Here is a 20,780-nt window from a genome sequence, read left to right as displayed (position 1 = left end):
CCTGAAACCACACTCCCCATCAAACATAATTTAAAATGTAATAATAATAATAATAATAATAATAATAATAATAATAGGTAGGTATGAGGTAGGAGGGGGTTATAAGAAGAAGAATAAGGATAAGAAGAAGAAGAAGTACAAGAAGAAGAAGAAGAAGAAGAAGAAGAAGTAGAAGAAGAAGAAGAAGAAGAAGAAAAGAATTAACTTTGGGTTCATGGTCTGTTTCTTTGGTTTCTTTGGTGCGATGCTGTATTCTTGCTCTGTGGTTATGAAAATAGCAGGTTTGTATATCAGCGATGGAACAGCATTCATACTGTCACACATTCTGATGCTGCTGACGAAGGGATGGAATTTCAAATTTATTTGTCTGTGAGCAGCTTCATCCTAATTCAGGCAAAGAAATGCTAAAAACACCCAAGCTCTCAACTATTTCCTACAACACTGTATGTTCCCTGTATTAATGTCAAATCTTACCACATTCCCATTCTCTATAGAACTCATTCCCAGTCCTGGAGGGCTGCAATGTCTACAACTAATAACCACAATGACAGATTGTGTTTATATATCAGTAATCCACATGTAAAAGGAAGTAGAGTAGGGCTGCAGTCCTCAGGATTGAGGGTCAAATCACCCTGCCCTTGCAAGCGGTTCCCTCACCCTCCTTTACACGAAGAACAGCGCAGATGATTCTGACATGGACCTCACTGCGAACATTGGGTGGGCGGGGTCAGCAGAGACACTCAGGGCGAAGAATGGTGTTTGTGACCTGCTAATGTGTCCAGTCGTCTGGTTCCTGCCTCTGTGCTGACGTGGCCTGTGTTCGCTCATCTCCCCAGACGAGACGTCCTATGAGGCCGGCGTGAGGGTACAGATTCACTCCCAGGCCGAGCCGGCTTTCATTCAGGAGCTGGGTTTCGGGGTCGCCCCCGGCTTCCAGACTTTTGTTTCCACACAAGAGCAGCGGGTAGCGTATGTCCCGTCACCAAGGGTCTGCTGCATGTCGCTCCCCGAGCCCCAGCTCTCTCTCTCTCTCTCACTCGCTCTCTCATCTCTCCCAATGCTGGAATGCTACCATGACGCCTGTGGCCACAGTAGCCACGTCATCAGCTCCCGTTCACATCCCACAGCACTCATCCTCCATTTTCTCCATTCCCCATCCCCTCCTCAGGAGAATTAACTCATCAAGTTGCCACAATGTTCCTGTAACGTCACAGCAACGTTGTGCTAGGTATTTGTCTTCACTGAAAGAGTTGGCTTCTCTCTCTGAATACAAGCATGCAACCATATGGTGTCTTGCTATGCTGTTTGGATTATATTTGTTTACTTCCTGGTTGTACGGTGATGTTATGTTAGTGTAACTGCCACTTTGTCATGCTTGCTGAAAAGGAGCTTCCATGGTTTTTAAATTTTTTTATTTAAGTTTTTGTTCCTTACAAGGCCCCTGGCAAAATCTCATAGAAACTTATGAGACAGTGTTTGACATGTTGTTGAGAATTTGGAAGGTCCCACTGTCTGCTTTGGTTTCAGCCTATCAACATGGCAGTATGTTAAGGGTTTCGTATGTCTCCTATAGAGGAGCATGTTCTATCATTGTGGTAAAACGTTTCTGGCCTGTGTGTCTGGGAGTCCAGTAAATAAGATTCAGAAAACAGTTTTTCTTGATTTTCCAGTATACAGTCTATCCATGACTACCAATACATGGAAAACATTTAATTAAACATTTTCATTGGTTGCAAACTTAAGGGTTTAAGAAAATCTCTCAGGAAAATGTTATTCTGTATCTGGTGGCACTGTGAGTCCTTGGTGAAATACATTTCATCTTTAATGAGATCTGCAGTTGTAACCAGGTCTGTCCTAAAAATAAAAAAATGTTCACATTTTACACATTAAAGTGTAAAACAACATACAGTGCAGTCTGTAAATATCTGGACAGTGAAACATTATAATTTTTGGTTGTTTTCATTCTGCACTCCAGCACATTTGAAATGAAACAATGAATGCTGTTTCTTGGCCAGCTGTGGGTCATTGCATTAAAATGCACATGAAAGCTAACAAAAAGTCTAGAGAAATTATAGATGTGGTGTTTACATTTGGAATTTGTTACTGTTGTCTGAAATGAGGAACAAACTGTTTGTTACACTGTTAAGATGCAAGAATGCACTGGTGAGCTAAGAAATATCTAACGACCTGCTAGGCCACATTTATTTTTAATGGATTTTAGTCAGACATAAATATGACATTCAAAATTTAAACAAATCAATATTACTAGCCGTATAAATACTTTCCCCCCAAATTCATATAGCTTGCATAGTTTGTTTATATAGTTTGGCTGCATATCTGCCCTCACCAAATAGTTTTGTTTTTTGCCACTTCTGTTGTGTTCTGTTGTATATACTGGCAGAGCTGTTGACAATTTACACATAAAACCAGCAGACGCTACTAAATTTGTACACTATTGTCAAATAATATATTGTACATATGCAAACATAGTACCAAGTAGACACGCAGGAGTTACAGTAGTAGGTACACAAACGGCAAAGGCCAGGATTCAGCCATTTTAAGGACAAATGCAATTCAGCCATTCATAATTTCAGTTTTGTTTTGCTTTATGCTCATAAGGTTCTGCCTTCTATGCTCTAAACGGATAAATAGGCAATAGGTTTGGCCTGAAAATTGTTGCCCTGGTCATCTACAACTTTACAAACTGCACTGTTTTAGTAACACCATCAACATGCCAGTTTTTTCTACCAAGTTATCTTGAACTATTTGGTATTTAGATTGATCTTTATTTTCAAGATCGAAATAACTTGGCAGCAAAAACTAGCATTCAGATGACACACTTCTCCTAATGCACGACACCCACTGCATGTTTATTTAGAAGTAACTACAAGTTACTACAAGCTGTGTCTAAGAAAAGTTTATTTATTCTATCAGGATAAAGGACTGGACCAATTTGAGTGCATTGGTCTTAATTCATTTTTTATAATTTCATGGTGCTACTGGGTGGCTCATCCTGTTGAGGCACTATTTATTGTAATGATGGGCCCCACAGTCTGGTTTTGAATTGATGCTGTGGCAGTGCCAGCTGACGCCAGCAGTCCCACAGGACATTGTAAAACTAAAGCTTTTCTAAATTTTCTTGCTTATCATCACCTTCCAGCTAAAAGATACCAGATAGAATAGGGATAGGGGTAATGTATACAGTGAGCATGTATACATGTGATGTATGTATGTATATGGTAAAAGGTATGAAGATATAAAACTATACAAAGGTTATTCAGGCAAGCAAACACTGAAGAAATGAATGGTAAAACTATTACAGACTGTCTTGGTACTGATAATCTTGAATACAACTTCTGTTGTGTTCTGTTGCATATACAGGCAGGGATGAGGACAAAATGATTTACACATAAAACCAGCACTTTTTTATGTACACTATTGTGAATCAATAGCCTACTCTACTGTGTATTGCGTATATGCAAACGTAGTAACAAGTAGACACGCAAGTCACAGTAAGTCACACCTTAACTGTGAAATACAAAATACAATCTTTTGTTATTCACAGTAAAGATGTTCTATATAATGAAAATGTGTTTTAACCTCCTTCCTCTACATAACTTTACCTGCTATTTTTTATAACTAGTTATATATAACTTATCCTATTACTGTATTACAAAGTAACAAAAGTAATTGGATTCAGGGGTCACTCCATTATAAGCTGGAGCCATAAATCTGGGAGGGTTTATTTTATTTTTTTAAATTATTGATAAGCATTTTGTCTTAAAATAATGGTTTAGATTGTATACAAGGTTTATTGCAATTGCAAGGGGAAAGTTCCCTAGCATACTGTTTTATTTAATTTGCTTACATACCCTGTGAAGAGAAAAAAAAGTTTTAAAAATGTTGCCAGCATATGAAACACTGCAATAAAGTGGTTTTGATTCACCCTTTTCATCTTATTGAAAAATATCATCAGGCTCCAAAGGCATAATGCCTTGGCAGAACAAAATATATATTTAAAGGTATCATGATCTTCCTTCTTAATCTATAAAATGTCTACAATGGAAAAATACTGTAAGTGCTTTCTTTAAAGTCAGAATAGTATTCAGCGAGCAGCTTGAAATACTAATTCAGTTTTCTGTGTACATCCTGGGGTGTACTGTGAATGCTTTTTAATATATTCTAATGTAAATGTAATATCCAAGCAAATGTTTACCAGCTACCAAAAAAGGTTTGTACGCTCACAGACAAATGTATATACATCCCACGCTCATTTTCTCACTGTGGGATGTAAAAAATAAAGAAATTGGCAACAGTGTATGCTAGATAATTTGCATATGTATACTTGAGATTCGTGAAGATTGTTGGGGTGACAGAAAGGTGTATTTTCTTTTGACTGTTTTTAATGTGACAAGAGCTGTTTACTGTATTATTCAATCATGTTAGTTATTGATGTGCTGTGAGTGCTGATTGCAATGTAATGCACTGGATAAATTAGTGCATTTCATGAGAAACTAATAACTCATAATGAATCCATGCACATACATTGTCGTTAAATCAACTAAACATTTGAACAAGTAAAACTTACTCCCTTGGGGTGCCGCTGTTAGATGTTTAAAATAGGGTAACTCCCTTGCTGTCCTTTTCTGTCTCTTTTAGCTGGTAATTTGGCTGATTGACGCTGGAGTTTTCAGCTAAAAAGAAATAATTAATGAGGCGCTTGTTTGATTTCCACACAGTCTTCACACCTGATTGACGCACTTGGAATTAAAGAGGCATTTGGACAGAAAATTTAATTGTTTGGATCACTCAGGCTCTGTGGGCACATCCCATTGAAAATGTTCTCTAAATACCTGTGCTGGCACCAGAAAGCTTTGCATTACAGGACAAAATACATATTTTCAAAAATATTTTGAAAGGTACTGCAAAAGAAGATCTTTGGGGACAATATACAAATGGTATACAAAATAAATTTAATCAGAGAGGTAAAACGTGTGTCAAGTGAACGATAAATGATTCTGCTACCTTTTATTTGCTTGACTGAAAATGTCACCAGAATATTACTAGAAGTAATCACAGACTTTCTTATCTCTAAACAAAAGTCTTTGTCTTTTGAGAGTTTATTTGGTTGTATTAAAAAAGAATGTTACTTTGTAGGTCCAGTACACTAATCCAGCACTGGACCGTTAACAGACAAAGTCAATAAAGGACAGTAATTGGCATGAACATTTGTAATGAATAAATAAAGTTGCAATCTATTGTCCTGGCAAGATTGTGTATAACTCAAATGTTATAATAAATCAACATCAATTACATTTATATATGTGCATTTATAAAGAATATTGGTAAAGTTTTAAACTAAATACTGTACATCAGCAGTAATCTGCAGTTGTTGAGTTATTTTATGTGCAAGTCCGAATAAGGAAAGAAATATGAGCTGTATTGTCATTAATCTTATGGTGCTTCATGTTCTTCCAATTTAATGAGAGTGATATTCCGCTAGATTTAATGAAACACAGTTTTAAGGGCATATGCAATTTAATCAATGGACTTTAATCAAAGTTTTTTTTTTTTTTTTTTTTAAATGAAACAAGCTTTTACAGTGATAAAGATTGAAAAAATATATATGAGAAGGTGTGGCTTGAAAATTCTAAAACCCTGGTTGGAAGCAGGAGCTTTTTTAAAAGAGTGAATCAATTTTCTGCTTTTGGCTTTAATATTTGGAGCATATTAAATGTTGAAAATTACTTTATGTAATAATGAAGATGTGATAATTTTCCTATTGGGTTACAGTATTCCATACAATAAATTCATGATTCTTGCATTTGGTCATATTCCGTATTCTGGTGTACTGAATGAAAATGAAGAAATTCAACATTTTTGTGGAAATCGTATTGATATATACTGTAGCTTGCATCTGGTTCAATCAGTTAGCATTAAAGTAACTGCATCTTGAAGCTCACTTCTGAAATGTCATTGCTGACTACGGTACCACGCTGAGTACAAGTAGCATCATTCTGGCTTTTTTCAGCCAAGTTTACTTTGTATAAACAAAATAGAGACCCACCTGTGTAGATTAATCTATATAAAGATTAAACATAGCTTAACAAGTTGGCAACTACTGAAATAGGAAAACTATATGTAACCAAGTTCTCTATAAGGCTTCAGTGGTCTGTTCATAGCTGTAAAATATTGTGCATCTCCAAATGAACAAAGGCGCTTGTATTGGTTCACATATAGGTCTGTAATTAACAAAATAGGTTGGTGTAATAAATTAGCAATAAAATCCAAGTAAGCAACAAATGTGTATGTCTTCAAGTGGTAGACGATTTAAACATTAAGCTGCATTTGTACCAGTTCACCACTTGTCCAGGCCATGTGTTTGTTTTTGATGAATGATACCATGGAAACAAAATTAATCCACTTACTTTATTTTTCATTATATTACCAGGATGTAGAAGTCCTTCTGAAGCAGTCATTTTCCCACTCACGCAGACAGATTTTAGCATGAAAAGTGAATATTTTAAAGAGCAGTCTGACCAAATCAATCACAATCATGGTTATCACTCCATGAAAAATCATTTTCATTGGTATGAATATCTTACTTCCAGTGGCTGTACTGAGACCCTGTGAGCAAAGTCGCCATTATTATGTTGCCGTTCTCGTTGTTAGTGTTAATCAGTTTAACCATCAGGGTCCAAGTTGAACTATGCGGTTGTTCCCTGTACTTGGACCGGTACTTCTCTCTAGGGGTTTCGTCATACTTGTTCCTGGTTATGGTTATACACTTTGTTGTACGTCGCTCTGGATAAGAGCGTCTGCCAAATGCCTGTAATGTAATGTAATGTAATGTAATATTGACATATTATGTCAGATTACCCTGGACCCTGGAGTGTATGAACAAGGAACAAGTTCATTTAAATTTTCTTTAATTGTATCCTCTTGTGTGTGAAACCACAATAGCTGTTTTTTGCTGGTTAAAAAAAAAATGAATCAAGTTTATCAAATGAACTTCCATTCTGTAGTCAGTGGAGTCTTCTGCTCCAACCCACTTGTACCACATTGCTTTTCTGTGAGAGCAGCTGGCATGCTTTGAGTAATATTGGGTCACTTGCCATTTCTACCAGTGTAGAAATCACTAACTGCTCCAAAATTATTTTAACTATGTAACCTAGGCATGCATGTACTGTACAATACAATAGTTGTGGCTAACGTTAGCAAACAGTAACATGTAAACTTTCACAGCTTTCAAAGACCTTTCTTTTCTTGTAATCTGTCTGCTCTGTCTAAATCAATTTTAGAAGTACTGCAGACTGGTACAGACCTCTCGTGGCAGTACCACTGTGAAGGAAATTAGTTTGTCTGACTTCTCTTCTCAGTTCTCTTCCTACCACTTCTATTTTTAATAGAAAATAATTTAATGAAAGGCTGCATTTCAATTATTCTAGTACAACAAGTATTCTTAATTTGTTAATCAATGTTCATCCACAAACCTTCAAAATATTTGTCAGTAGGGTTTTGTTTTTCATTTTTAAACAGTTGAGTGTGAAATATTTAATCCTACACTGGCTCTTGTACAAAGCAATTTGTCAAAGTTCTATGAAAATAATATGCAGTCTCCTTTTCTGGTGTCTTGTCCTTCTTCTGAATGTCTCCATTACCCATGATTCTCTGCTTCTTCCTCAGGAATTGTCTGGCATCTGTGACTTCCTGCATGGTGTCTGCTTGTCGCTTTCCGTGAGCTGTGATTAAAAATAATATTACCTGTTTCATTTAAATTATCATTTATGAGTCTTACCTTGCTATGCACTCCTCTGAATTGGCAACAGTTGCATGGTTCTGTGCGTATACATAATTATCTTAAGTCAATATATTCTTCCTAGTGCCATAGTTGAATATTAAATAAAGGTATTATTAAGCGTGGCACGGCAAAATTAGTTTATTCTTTATATTCAAATGTACAGATAACGTTCAGAAAATACAAAATGTTAAAATGTTACTTCCAAAACCTACTTTTTAACATAGATTATTATATTATCATAGATTTTCATTGTTAACCATGCCACAGGAATGCGTTCCCAATACCAGAGGCATGCGTTCTCTTTGGTAGGCACCAATACGTCTATATGGTTGGCTTCCTGTAGAACTGAATGTAAGAAACTCGTACTGGGTTACTGAATTCTGTAGTGGTGCTAAATGAAATCTTGTGGTCTGTCTCAGCTTCAGTATCTTCCTCCACCATGGGGGGACTGCAAGTCCGCCGCTATCGACTCGGAGTTCTTCTCCACATACAGTATCACAGCCTGCCGTATCGACTGTGAGACACGCTACCTGGTGGAGAACTGCAACTGTAGGATGGTGCACATGCCAGGTACTGTACTGCCATGGGCCCCATCTAGAACATGGGTATTTGGATGGATATATTGTGATGAATAAGATTGTACATGAATGGCCTTTTACAATTTTAACATAGAAAGGAAATTTATTTCCAAACAGTAAGTTAACATAAGACAGTATCTGTATTACGTATTCTCTCCCATCATATTCACATGCCTGTATAGACATTGGGATTCTGTAGTGTTGTCTTAGAATTGCTAATGAAGTTGCTTTCAGTTCAATGTGGGTAATCCCACTCAAAGAATGTCATGAACTTCCCACACAATCCCTCTTATGCTTAACATTGCAGGGGGTAGGAAAATTTTGTGTGGTTATTGCCTTTCTGTTTAAGCCTTAACTTTCTTGTGCTGACATATACATTCCACCAGAATTAAAATTTATCCCAGGAGATCTGTTTTCTCATGGAACAAATGTGGTGACTGTTTGCCCTCTCATTTTGTACTTCTCAGGGACCTCCACAGTGTGCACTCCTGAGCAGTATAAGGACTGCGCAGACCCAGCCTTAGGTAAAACTTAATGTTCTCAGGATGTGATGTAACATGGTGCTATATGGTGATGTAATTCTCTGCCATTTGGAAAATGAATGATTATGGGTTGAGGTCATGAAAGTACATTTGAACACCTGTATTTCAAGCTTTCACCTCCCATCCATTCATCTAGGAAGCATCGTGCTGCCTGTTTACAATGTAGTTGCCTTAAAAATGGTTGGTGCCAGAGTTTTAGAACCAGTCTGTGTGAATGAGAAGCAAATGGGGCCCAGATGTAAACCTAATCAGACTGGCAGTTTAGACACACTTGCAAAATCAGTGCAGCAAACTACTTGATTGAGTCGCTAAGATTTTTCTCCCCCTAATTAGTCCTTATTTACATTTTATGGAAAGTGAACAATGACAACAGATGTGTTGCACCTTCATGGTTCTTTGGTGGACATAATTAATAGTGTTTGGTTGCTGCCTTTTAGCATCAAAACAAATAAACATGCTACAAGACTAATTCTGGCTAAATTGGCTAATTGCTGACATTTGTCACACAGCTGCTAGTTGGTATGAGCTCTCTGTTAGCATACAGACTCAAACTTTGCTGAAAACTTTTAAATGCTTCACTTTACATGCTGTCAGGCATGCTTTGTCTCTTTTACAGCAGGCCAGCAAGTCAAAAGAGCAGTGTGGTAACAGTTGCTAAAGTGCTAAAGTGGAAATTTATCAGGCATTGGTGATATATATTCAATCAAGAGAAGGTCATTGATTTCCCATGGCACTAAATATATTGCTAACTGAATTTTTCTGTTACTTTGAGTCATGCATTCTGGAAGTGTTAAGAAATATCAGACTTTCTGAAACAATAAGCTATTTGAGGAAATTGCTTTGAAAATGCTTTGGGGGTTCAGACCATCTAAATCACCTCAGTCCACAGACATATCTTTTTGTAATATTTATTCAGCTCTTTGCTTCGTATTAATCAGCTGTCTTGATTAAAATAGTTCCAGGCAGATTTTAGTGATGATCCATCATTCTCTTCACCACAGTATGAATATCCTGGGATGCACACTGTGAACTTTTAGGCTGATCAAAGATTAAGAAATGGATGCTCTGTCACAGGCATAATGAGAAAAAAATGAACATTTTTTAATGGCGGTATAACATCAGTGCTTATTCTCATGAATATGATTCATAATAATACCTAGACTACAGAAATGAAATACAGGTAGTTTGTTACATAGAATAGAACAATCTTCAATTTTTTTAGATTTATTTAATAAAATAATGCTTTAGTACACTAAGGGAACTTCTCTACGGGATCAATAAAGTTTCTATCTATCTATCTATCTATCTAATTTTACTTAAGAGAAACTGTGATATGCAACTGTGATATGCATTTTACAAACAGAAAATGTTTGAGAATGCTACTCTACAAGGCGTCTGTGTTTAAAGCCATTTTAAAATTTCTGCAGATTTCCTAGTTGAGAAGGACAATGATTACTGCGTGTGTGAGACCCCGTGCAACATGACTCGCTATGGCAAGGAGCTCTCCATGGTGAAAATCCCCAGCAAAGCATCAGCTAAATATCTGGCCAAGAAATTCAACAAGACAGAGCAATACATTGGGTGAGTTACACTGGCCCAAAGCCACAACACCAAGCAATGTTGCAGTCCACTGACCAGTGAAAATTGGATTTCTGTGCTATTCACAACATTGCCTAAAACCACCCACTCTTTCTAATGAAGAGACCAGATGGTCACCTCCTCTGTTTATTCTGTCTTCCTTACATCTTTATTCCAGACAGGGCTACCTTCATATTGGTGCCAGACCAGAATTGAACGGCTCAATTTCTCTACATGACTGGTTTGCTTCTGGTTTGGCATCAATAATTGGATGCATCGCAGTTTCTTCTGTAACCGCGGCGCTTTCTGTGAAGCTATGCTAGCAATGAATATTGTGACTTCAATTGTGCCCCTTCATGAACATGTGCAATGGGCCACAAACTCAGATCAATGAGCTTCAGGGATGACAGAGACAGAGCTTTCAGCATTAAGAATGCAGACTTGACCATCTGTTCAGTATAATAGAACATTAGCGCTAAAGCTGAATGATCTATAACTTACTTTTATCTCAGCATATTATTGTGTAAATGCCTTGCTTATGTTTTGTGTCTCACACTGTGTGTGTATATATATATATATATATATATATATATATATATATATATATATATATATATAGTTGAACGCTATTGCAAAGCAATATCGAATTAATGAAGCTTATGAATTATTCATGTTATTAAAGTTCCTGGGCATGCTGGAAGGCATGGCATATCCGGCCTAGGCAGCTGTGCAGTGTGCAGTTCTGCAGTGTACAGACAGGACCATGAATCTGCAATGTGCCAGTGCAGGCTGTGGCCAGGGCTTATCACTCATTCACAGTCTGCCTGTGATGGGTAAGCTGCACAGACCTCTAACTCAGCAACTCTGGCATCTGCGCCGGCAGAAGAGAGTGAAAAGAAGCATTGGACTGCCTTGAGAACATTACAGGCCATTTTCCAAAGTGCGGCGCTCCAAATTTGAAGGAAGTTGCAGGGAAGGTGTGAGCCAGGATTACAATTTCCAGCTGACATTCTTTTATAATCAGGGTGAAAAATGAGGTCTCTCATTTTTTAATTTTCTGGAAGACAGTTCTCTTGTTGGTGTAATACTTCATGTAATAACGTGCAGGTTACAATTGTGTCCATTCTGGTATGACATCCTTTCACCTGGCTCTTGGGGAAAGTGATTTATCAAGTGAAACTTTTGTCCCTGAGACTAAACCTCTTATTTTTTTTCCCTCTTATCGTGTAATGCTCTTTTATTTCAGAGAGAACATTTTAGTGCTGGACATCTTCTTTGAGGCGCTGAACTACGAGAAGATTGAGCAGAAGAAAGCATACGAAATAGCGGGCCTGCTGGGTGAGGACTTTGCCATTTGAGGTTGAGAGAGCCCTGAGGCAGGAGATTACAAGCCCTGAGGCAGCAGATTACAAGCGCACTGACTGCATCTGACTGAGTCACAAGTTGTTTTTCAAGGGCAATGCTGCCTGCAGATGTTTTGATCTTTATGGCATGTGTATCACCTGAAGCAATGAACACAGCAAATGGGGATATGTAGACATACCTGGCAACCCCTGTAGGCTCAATAGGCAAAGGACTAGAGCCTTGCACTTTCTTAAATTTGTTTTTATTCATTTCAGGAAAAACAATGAATGCTATTTCATGTGCTGTAATTTATAGTTGTTGCCAGTTCACAAAAATACAACATTTTAACACCACAATTGTCATCAGTCTTTTTGATGGTGGGTAGGATATAACTCAAAAGGGGGCCTCCAAAGTACATTTTGCCAAGGGCAAAAAAATAGTTTTGAGCCAGCCTTGCGTGTGTGTGATTTTAGGCTCTGTGAGACTGCCCACGATTTTGAGCATTGTAACTCCTCTAACATGCTCTCAGCCTTGCTTGTGTTTGTAATCCACGTATTCAGTCAAGCGCTTATATTTTCCCAGACATAAGCAAAAGAAGGGAATTCTGTTATTTTCTCCTGTGTACTCAGTGACATAGTGAATTTTTTAAAAATTGAGAACGTTTTTTATTTACAGATCATTGTGCACTGTGGTATTTACAAGTCACTAAGCAGAACCAAAAGTATCATAAAATATTGATTTAATTTTGTAGCACACACACAAACACAAACACACACACACACACACACACACACAGACTGAACAATAAGATTTTACTAGCATATCCAAATAAATGAAATCACTGAGGGTAAACAAAAGTAATCTATATCTATTTATCAATGTTAAAACAATAGATATACACATTTTTTTTCAGTGGTGACAACAAAAAATTAAATAAAATGAAGTAGTGACATGGCTAAGATAAAACTACCTTGACACCAGAAATAACTGAATTATTTCCAAAACCTCTGCTCAAATAATATTTCCAAAGTCACAACTATTATTTTGTTATTCTTTTTATCCTCAGGTGATATTGGGGGACAGATGGGTTTGTTTATTGGTGCCAGCGTTTTGACAATATTGGAAATATTTGATTACTTATATGAGGTAAGGATCCATTTTCATAGTTTTTCTTCCTTCAAAATTCTTTCTTTGTGAAGTAAATGAAAGTATTACTTTTGGTCAAGAAACACAATAACAAAAGTATGCTGATCTAGGATGATATTTTCAGGGCATTGTAATCAAAGGAATAAGTTAGTAAATGACCTAAACACATGGCTTTTCTTGCAATCAAGAATATTAGAAAATGTTTTCAAATAAATGTGGCTATTGACGGTAATGTCAAGGTTTGGAAAATGCCAGGGGTTATTCAGTTTCAGTATATTTTTTGTGCCAGCTGTCATGCCAACTGTATGAATCATAGATCTAAAATGATTTTTTTGGGTCTTTGGAATCTAGATTTTGTTGAGTTACTTTTTAAAAGGCAATAAATTTGGCTAACACAAAAAAATTTGTGGATACCCGCTGCCATAAACAAATTGAGAAAAGCAACTCAAAATATTTTATTATATAGTACTAAGGTTAATTAAATGAACCCAACACAAATTGGAGTTTCTAAGATTATTTTTTATTTTAATCATACTTAATTTGTTTAACCTTTATTAACTTAAACTTTTGAATACTCTATTCTCAAATAATTGTATGGATGTTGGTTATGATTTACAGTGAAGCTTTCTTAACCCATTTCCCCCCACTATGGTGGTTTAATCTATTGTTGCAAATAAAAAATACATTATTCAATACATTATTCATTTTAAATTTGAATGCAAATCAAATCATATCCAGCAGCAACACTACTGATTTGTTATTACCTGCTAGACATCACATTGCAACTATCGCTGTTTTCCCCACTTGAGTACATTTAGTGTACATTCACTACATTTGAGATTTCCCAATTGGGTTCTTCAGTATTCATTGCTGCAAACTCCACTATCAGTTCTGAAGAGTGCATAAAATCACATGCTCTCCTCTGATGCATGTGCTGTCAGCTGCAGCTTCTTGTCATATCGCAGTTTGCAACTCGGGTTCACACGGACATGCGTTGGAAGGCACTGTATGCAGCTGAACAGGCAGACTTCCAGGCACCTGATCACCCAGCAGGGTTCGCTAGCTCTCACTGAGAAGCTGCCATGCTGGCTGACTGAAGCACTTCCTTCTATGGGTCACACTAGCTCTAATTGCGCATTTCCTTGCAGTCAACCACAGTTGGAACTGGCATGGTCTGGATTCAGTAGCAGATAGTGGGAACCATCCACACAACAGAACAGTGATTTAACAGAATGAGCCATCCAGCTGCCCCTTTGTACAAGAATTTGAACATAATCAAATTCTTTATTGCATTTTTGCTGATATTTATTTTAATTATTCTTGTTGGCTGAGGATGTGCTAGCTGAATGTTTGAGTATCTCCATTCCAAAATAGCCCACTGAGTAATGTTCAATTTCACTATACTCACCAGTGATTTTCAGAAATCCCAATCTGTGCTTATATTATTTTGTATTATAGAAGCCAGGGGCAGGCAGAGAAGCACCCTTTTCTGTTGATCACAACTATATTTATGGCAAGATTAAATTGGACTTTTTAGAAGTTTTTACGTTTACATTTTACATTGATCATAATGCTGATTACTTTAATGTATTTTATGTTGTGATATTCCTCTGTAATTTGTTGCTTTCCCGTCATTCTTTTCAGGTGTTCAAAGACAAACTCCTCGGCTACTTCATTCGCAAGAAACGACCCCGGCGATGTCAGAGCGACAATCTGGTAACTAACTCTTTTCTTGACCCGACAAGGCCTCGCTTTATAAATGCATGGTTATTGGTGTGAGGTTGGTATGTAAGAAGCTGGCTTCTTTTTCCAGAGCATATGCCAGGGGTGTTCAGCTAGTCAAAACTCCCCGGTTGCATCCGATTATCATAAGTTATTTGCTCAGTGTTCAGTGCAGGTGTTTTGTCTGCTGTGGCAACGGAGCTTTGATCTCAGCAAAAAAGAGGGTGGAAACACTCACGGGATAGCAATAAGCATTCATACTTTGCTATTTTGGAAGGCATCTGGCTCCTTTCCTATGAGAGCACAATTAGCAAATACAGCAACAGGCTGCGACAGCTATCTTCGAAAAAAAAACACCCTCTTCGAACTTGTTGGTGGACAAACGTACATAGTACTTTGGAAACCCCCCAATGTATGGTGTTCTGAAAAAAGACACATCTTGGTCTTTGCCTGAGTGAACTGCATGGTTGGTCCAGTTGCCATGATTAGCTCAGATGCTGACATAGCAGAAGAGTTCTCAAGTTGGCACCCTGAATGAAGACTGGGAGTGTGATCTGTGTGGTATGTGCATATATACTGTTATGTAATTCAGACCCTTGAAGTGGTCCAGTCACAATGCTGGCTACTCTACAGGTAAGAGTAGTCTGTTTTAAAGATTTGAGCTCCACATCTAAGCATCTGAGCAATCAAAGCAACAATTTTGAATAGTAAATGTAGCTTGGAGTTTCTTATTTTTTGTGGTTACTTGTGGTGGTTGTTCTCTGATTTAAATTAGAGACCATTCATTTGGAAAGACTCACAAAGGATAAAAAAGAGGATATATTATTCTCTTTTGCTGGTTAGTAGAATTATGCATAAAAATGTCATTGATTTCAATAAAAATGTTCTACTTAGATCGACTGCACCTAATCATAAGAATTATATATTCATAATACATAACATTTTGTCCATTTGAAATAATATAACAGTTATGTTTTTGCTTTTTTATTTTGCATTTATTTAGATTGCATTATTTAGGACAAAAATAAATCTCTCCTGAATTACATAATTAAACCTTTTCCAAAGAAAGAACTCTATATAACCATTTGATAGTACTTGTTTAAAGTTTGGTGCATAATATTTTCATTTTCATTGTCAAGTTCCTGGGATACTGAATAAAAAAATAAAATTTGTACACCATTCGTACACCATATGGTATTTCTCTGCATATAATATCAAAGTTAAGCTGACATGGGAAGAACCAAGGAAGAGGGAACTCTTCTACCCTGTAATTTAACCATTTGCCTTTTTTTTCTTCTAATTTCTCAGTATCAGTTCATACCAGTGATGAAACGTTTTTTGATTTGTTTTGTTTCTGCCTGAATTTGTATTTCTCTTTCTAGTAGTTTTATCAGTACTTTATTGTGGTTGTGTCATTCACAAGCCAGTGTTTCCTTATGTGTTTTACCCTGATATGCTGCTTTAAATGACGCAATAATAAACTGAAGAACGCGGTTTCTTGTTTGCTAATTTCGCTTGATATTTTTCCATTTCAACAATCGTTTTATTTTTACCAATTCAGCTAAAGGAAATGGAAAAGATTTTACAAGCCTTTTGTGCAAGCTATTATCCTTTCCCAGCAGCAATTTTGTGGAGTGTATTTTATAAAAGAAAATAGCTAGTAATATCATTAGCCCTGTTGTTGCATGGTTCTGCAGGTATTCAGCAATTTGTATTGATGGGCTCCCTTTTTTTATGAATCATTAATGAAATCCTTGCATGTTATATTATTTATTTATTTATTTATTTATTTATTGTAGTCTACTTAATAAAGCTATGGGATCATGGTAGGCTGTTACTCATAATCCATTATTTGCTCAATTATTTGCTATAGCAGACATCACTTGTTGTAACATGCAGTCCAGTGTTTGTTTGTTCTTTGCTCTTTCTTGTTTGTTTGAGTTAATAAAAGATGGGCCCTGGCTCATTGTTACATTCAAAAATAGCTTTAAAAAAACCAACAACAGGACAAACCCAGAAATCATTTCGTCGCTAACAATCACATAATTACATCAACAACTGCACTCCAGGACAAGAACAGTCTTACAAAATTTGTATTTAATGTAAACATATGTAGTACATGTACACTAAATTCTGTCCAGTGGAGACACTGTAATGTTATTTAATGGGTACTTTACTACCATACTGGAAGTATATCTACACTATATGACCAAAATTCTAGATGATTCTGTACTTCCCTGACAGTTTGGGGAAGGTCCTTTCCTCTTTCAGCATGACAATGCCCGCAGGCACACAGTGAGGTCCATATAGAAATTGTTTTATTGAGAACGGTGCGGAAGAACTTGACTGGCCTGCACAGAGCCCTGATGGGATTTGGGATAAGATGAAAAGCCAACCCAATCACCCAATGAGTGCCCAACCTCACTAATGATCTTCTGGATGAATGGAAGCAAATCCCTCCAGCATCTAGAATAAAAGCATTCATTTTGGATGAGATTCTGGATGTCAGGTGTCCACATATTTTTGGAAATGTAGTGTATATATATATATATATATATATATATAAAAACCAGAAGCACTCCTCTGGTGTATATGGATATCCTATGTGACACATCCAATGTTGGTTTTTACTGAAAAGAGAACAGCATTCATTATATGGTCCAGTGAATCTTTGTGTCACCCACTTCTGAACTCATAATGCCAAAAGAGCCAATCATAATGAAATAACAAGGATACCTGCCACAGCCCCTCGAGTCAGTGAGTAATAATGTCATGTACTGCAGAAATACAGGAAGGTGTTGTCATTTTACAAAGACGAGCTGTAAATGGCATACTTGTAAGTAATTCTCTCAGATCTTGTGCATTTAATACACATGATTGGCATATATTTGATGGTTATTATGCAACATAATAACATTAATGGTAGTGTTTTATCTGGACCATTTCCAAAGTAATGTGTCAACTATTTAATCACACATTATCAAATGTTGTTTATTCAGGGTGAACAACGAGTCAATACATTCTGTATGAAATTTCCCATTAAAAACATGTAGTGTTGAGCAACAGTACTCACACAGTAAGCTCCCATGAACAGTGGAAACCATTCTTAATCTGTACGGATGCTTTAAGATTTTCTTGTCCTGGAGTGCCTTAATCCATTGTACCCACAGACCACAACAATTTGTTTTTGAAGCTCTTGTTATTTACTTAATCTCTGCATTGTTATTTTTATTTATTTATTTTTAATTTCAGTCACCTTCTTCATCTTTCTTTTCATCATGTCTATTCCAGGAATTTCCAGAGAACCCAACCAGCCCTGGTGTCACGCCTAATCATGCCCCCAGGTAGCGATCCCCATTGATAATAGATCCTCCCTCCCACTCTCTCTCTCTGTTCAGACACACTGGGATCATCTCATTCCTCGTACCGCTACTAATTAATTTAACCCTTTCAGTTTCAGCTGGTTTGGTGGGATTTTTTTATTTTTTGTGTCAAACCAAATCTGTGATTGACAGAATATGTAGATGTGGCAGACTTTAACTTTTCTTTGAATTCAGTCAAAATCGATCCCTAACTTTGAACTTCAAATGCATGCATATGTCAAATTCCTGTCATATTAGGCAACTCTGAAGATGCTACAAAGGGTGAATACTTATTGAATACTCACATCAATACACTTGTGTGATATTTCAGCAAATATCATTGTGAGTTTTAGGAGTAGATTGAATGTACAAGCCAGTGAGATAGTGAGATAGTTCATTTATTTGCAATATCAGTTACAGCTAACAGTGTGATACTTAGAAAATGATAGTAGTTAGTATCAGACAGAAAATATCAAGTTTGTGAGTTACAACATAAACTGGGATGAATTTTTGCTGTAAAAGAAAGACATTTTTCCTGCAAAGTTTCTGTTTTTTATTATCGGCTGGTTAATTGATAATGATAATTCATATTTTGATAATTTTGAATCTCAACCACAAAGGTAGAGAACATGAACCAGATACTATCTGTAAGAGGGTAACAACTGTTATATGATCAAGAGTTTTTGCAGTGAAGAGAATGAGATGATTGGTGGTGTAAAAATGATTCAATCTGAAATTCAGCAAGCAAGCTTACCATCGACTTACCAGCTATGAATGTTTGAGTAGTTAGTTCAGTGGTGTTCACAGTTAACCCTATGGCCTGAATGTATAATTAATCATCTTGATTTAACTGAGATCCAATGAGGTTGAACACGGTGGAAATGAAATGATGTAGTTGAGGTGTAAATTATTGGAGTGAAATGAAATGCCACTGGAGCAGGTTGATATATTGCTAGTGGGGGATGAAATGTTACAGCAGTGGAATGAAAGGTGGCAGGTGTAGGAAATGTTTCTGAAATGAGGCTGAAAAAATAGCCCCTCACAGGAAGTTTTAAGGGCTGCAAAATCACACTGATTTGTAGGCAGCGTTATATTGATCAGCTGACACTATCAGTGTACTAAATGGGAGGAGCCAGTCATACTATAGAAATAATAATGCGTGTTCATAATTTTAAAAATGCTATCTTTGTTGTAAAAATAATTATTGATAATACCTCGTTGACACTCACTAGTGTACACATATTACTATATGTATTTTTAAATACACACTTCCATATTTCCTTCTATATGAAGCAGATATTTGTATGTAAATTACTCCAAGCTGCTTTTCAAGTAGGTCTGCATTCTTTTGCTACTTTGTCTGGATGATGGAGTCAGCACCAGTTTTTTTAGCTCCCTGAGACTGCAGCAGTATTTTAAATAGCTGAGATCAATGACCAATAGGAAATCATCAAACCTGCTCTGCGTGGTATTTTACTTAGTATAGAAAACAAATGGAATGTAATTTAGAAAAGTATTCTGCTGGTTTTGAGAATTATTTACCCTTGATTTGCACATTTGTATCACATTTTATTACAATTATTTTATTGAAATTCATCTCAACTCGATAACAAGTATATGTTTAACACAAAATTAGAAAAACTGCAAGAACAGAATTTTATTTTAAATTCCAGTAAAACATCCAATCACGTTTTACATTTAATTTATCAGATATAGTTTATACAATAAGTTTAAGCTAGTTTCAACATACTCTGAAACTAATAAGTTTGGTCCACACAGTTTTAGCCTTTAGCCTTGTTTGATCCATTCTGAAATACTACACTGCTTAAGCTCTTTAAGAACCAAAGGTCCAAAAGCCCCTAAGAGAAAACTGAAAAATGGAACAAATCCTCACACCTCCTATTTCATTTCTGGTGATTGATGTGCTTGAGATAAAGCTGCACTGCTATCAGATCTTTCTCACACCGTAAAAGGTGTGAGAAAGATCTGAGAGCAGTGCAGCTATTTGCCCTGTATTGGTAAATGTACTCTACCGTATGAAAATTCTTATGACAGCTGACTCTTAGTGGTACTTTAATACATTGATACTTTATTTCAGTGCAGTATTTGCCATTGTATATTGTGTATGTATACACCAATAGATGATATGCAGCACAGGGCTGAATGCTAATATGGGACATTTACGGGACTGCAGAATAATACACAAATAGCTAATGCATATACTAATGTGGTAAGTCATTAACTAGAGGTAAATGATTTTTACAGTAACCTCTCATTTCTACTTATACAAAATAATCCAATCAACAAAGATCGATGCAGAGCTTTAAAACAACATTCCATGAGTATCTTTTTCTTTGAGGAAGGGAGGAAGGTTCTGTGGGTTTTTTATTGTGTCTTATAACAGCTAGGCAACTAGACAGAAAAACAACTAAGACAATGAATAGATTATTGTATACCCTGCAAGACTTTTCATGGTGTAGGTAGATACAGCATGCATATATCACATTTATTGTACATCAGCTTTTGAAATCCAGAAATGCTCAGCAATTCCCTTTCGAAAGATTTTTGTTTTCATATTCAATGTTGGCAGAGCCATTCAAAAATTCATATTTAATATGATCCATGGTTTTTACTGAAGTTGGTCAAGCGGTAAGTTAAATATTGGCTGGGATTGAGATACTCTCTCCGGTGGTGTCATTAACTGTTT

At 36.5% G+C, this 20,780-nt stretch overlaps 1 protein-coding gene across 7 annotated transcripts in view; it reads left to right on the top strand.

The window, feature by feature from the left end:
- The window catches only part of asic1c (acid-sensing (proton-gated) ion channel 1c), a 326,109-nt gene that overhangs the window by 296,098 nt on the left and 9,231 nt on the right, over window positions 1-20,780 (top strand). For 4 of the 7 annotated variants that reach the window (XM_035429638.1, XM_035429640.1, XM_035429633.1 and 1 more), the window contains 7 exons: window positions 8,221-8,371; window positions 8,847-8,903; window positions 10,349-10,502; window positions 11,746-11,837; window positions 12,910-12,989; window positions 14,634-14,705; window positions 18,003-18,055. In XM_035429638.1, the coding sequence (XP_035285529.1) occupies window positions 8,221-8,371; window positions 8,847-8,903; window positions 10,349-10,502; window positions 11,746-11,837; window positions 12,910-12,989; window positions 14,634-14,705; window positions 18,003-18,055 (659 nt within the window). Of the gene's footprint in view, window positions 1-836; window positions 965-8,220; window positions 8,372-8,846; window positions 8,904-10,348; window positions 10,503-11,745; window positions 11,838-12,909; window positions 12,990-14,633; window positions 14,706-18,002; window positions 18,056-20,780 lie in introns of all 7 variants that reach the window. The other 3 variants (XM_035429639.1, XM_035429635.1, XM_035429636.1) reach the window with 2 other exon arrangements.

The sequence above is a fragment of the Anguilla anguilla genome, chromosome 8 (genome assembly GCF_013347855.1).
Source record: "Anguilla anguilla isolate fAngAng1 chromosome 8, fAngAng1.pri, whole genome shotgun sequence".
Taxonomy (NCBI): Eukaryota; Metazoa; Chordata; class Actinopteri; order Anguilliformes; family Anguillidae; genus Anguilla; species Anguilla anguilla.
The sequence above is the reverse complement of the archived record's forward strand: the minus strand, read 5'-3'. Positions and strand labels throughout refer to the sequence as shown.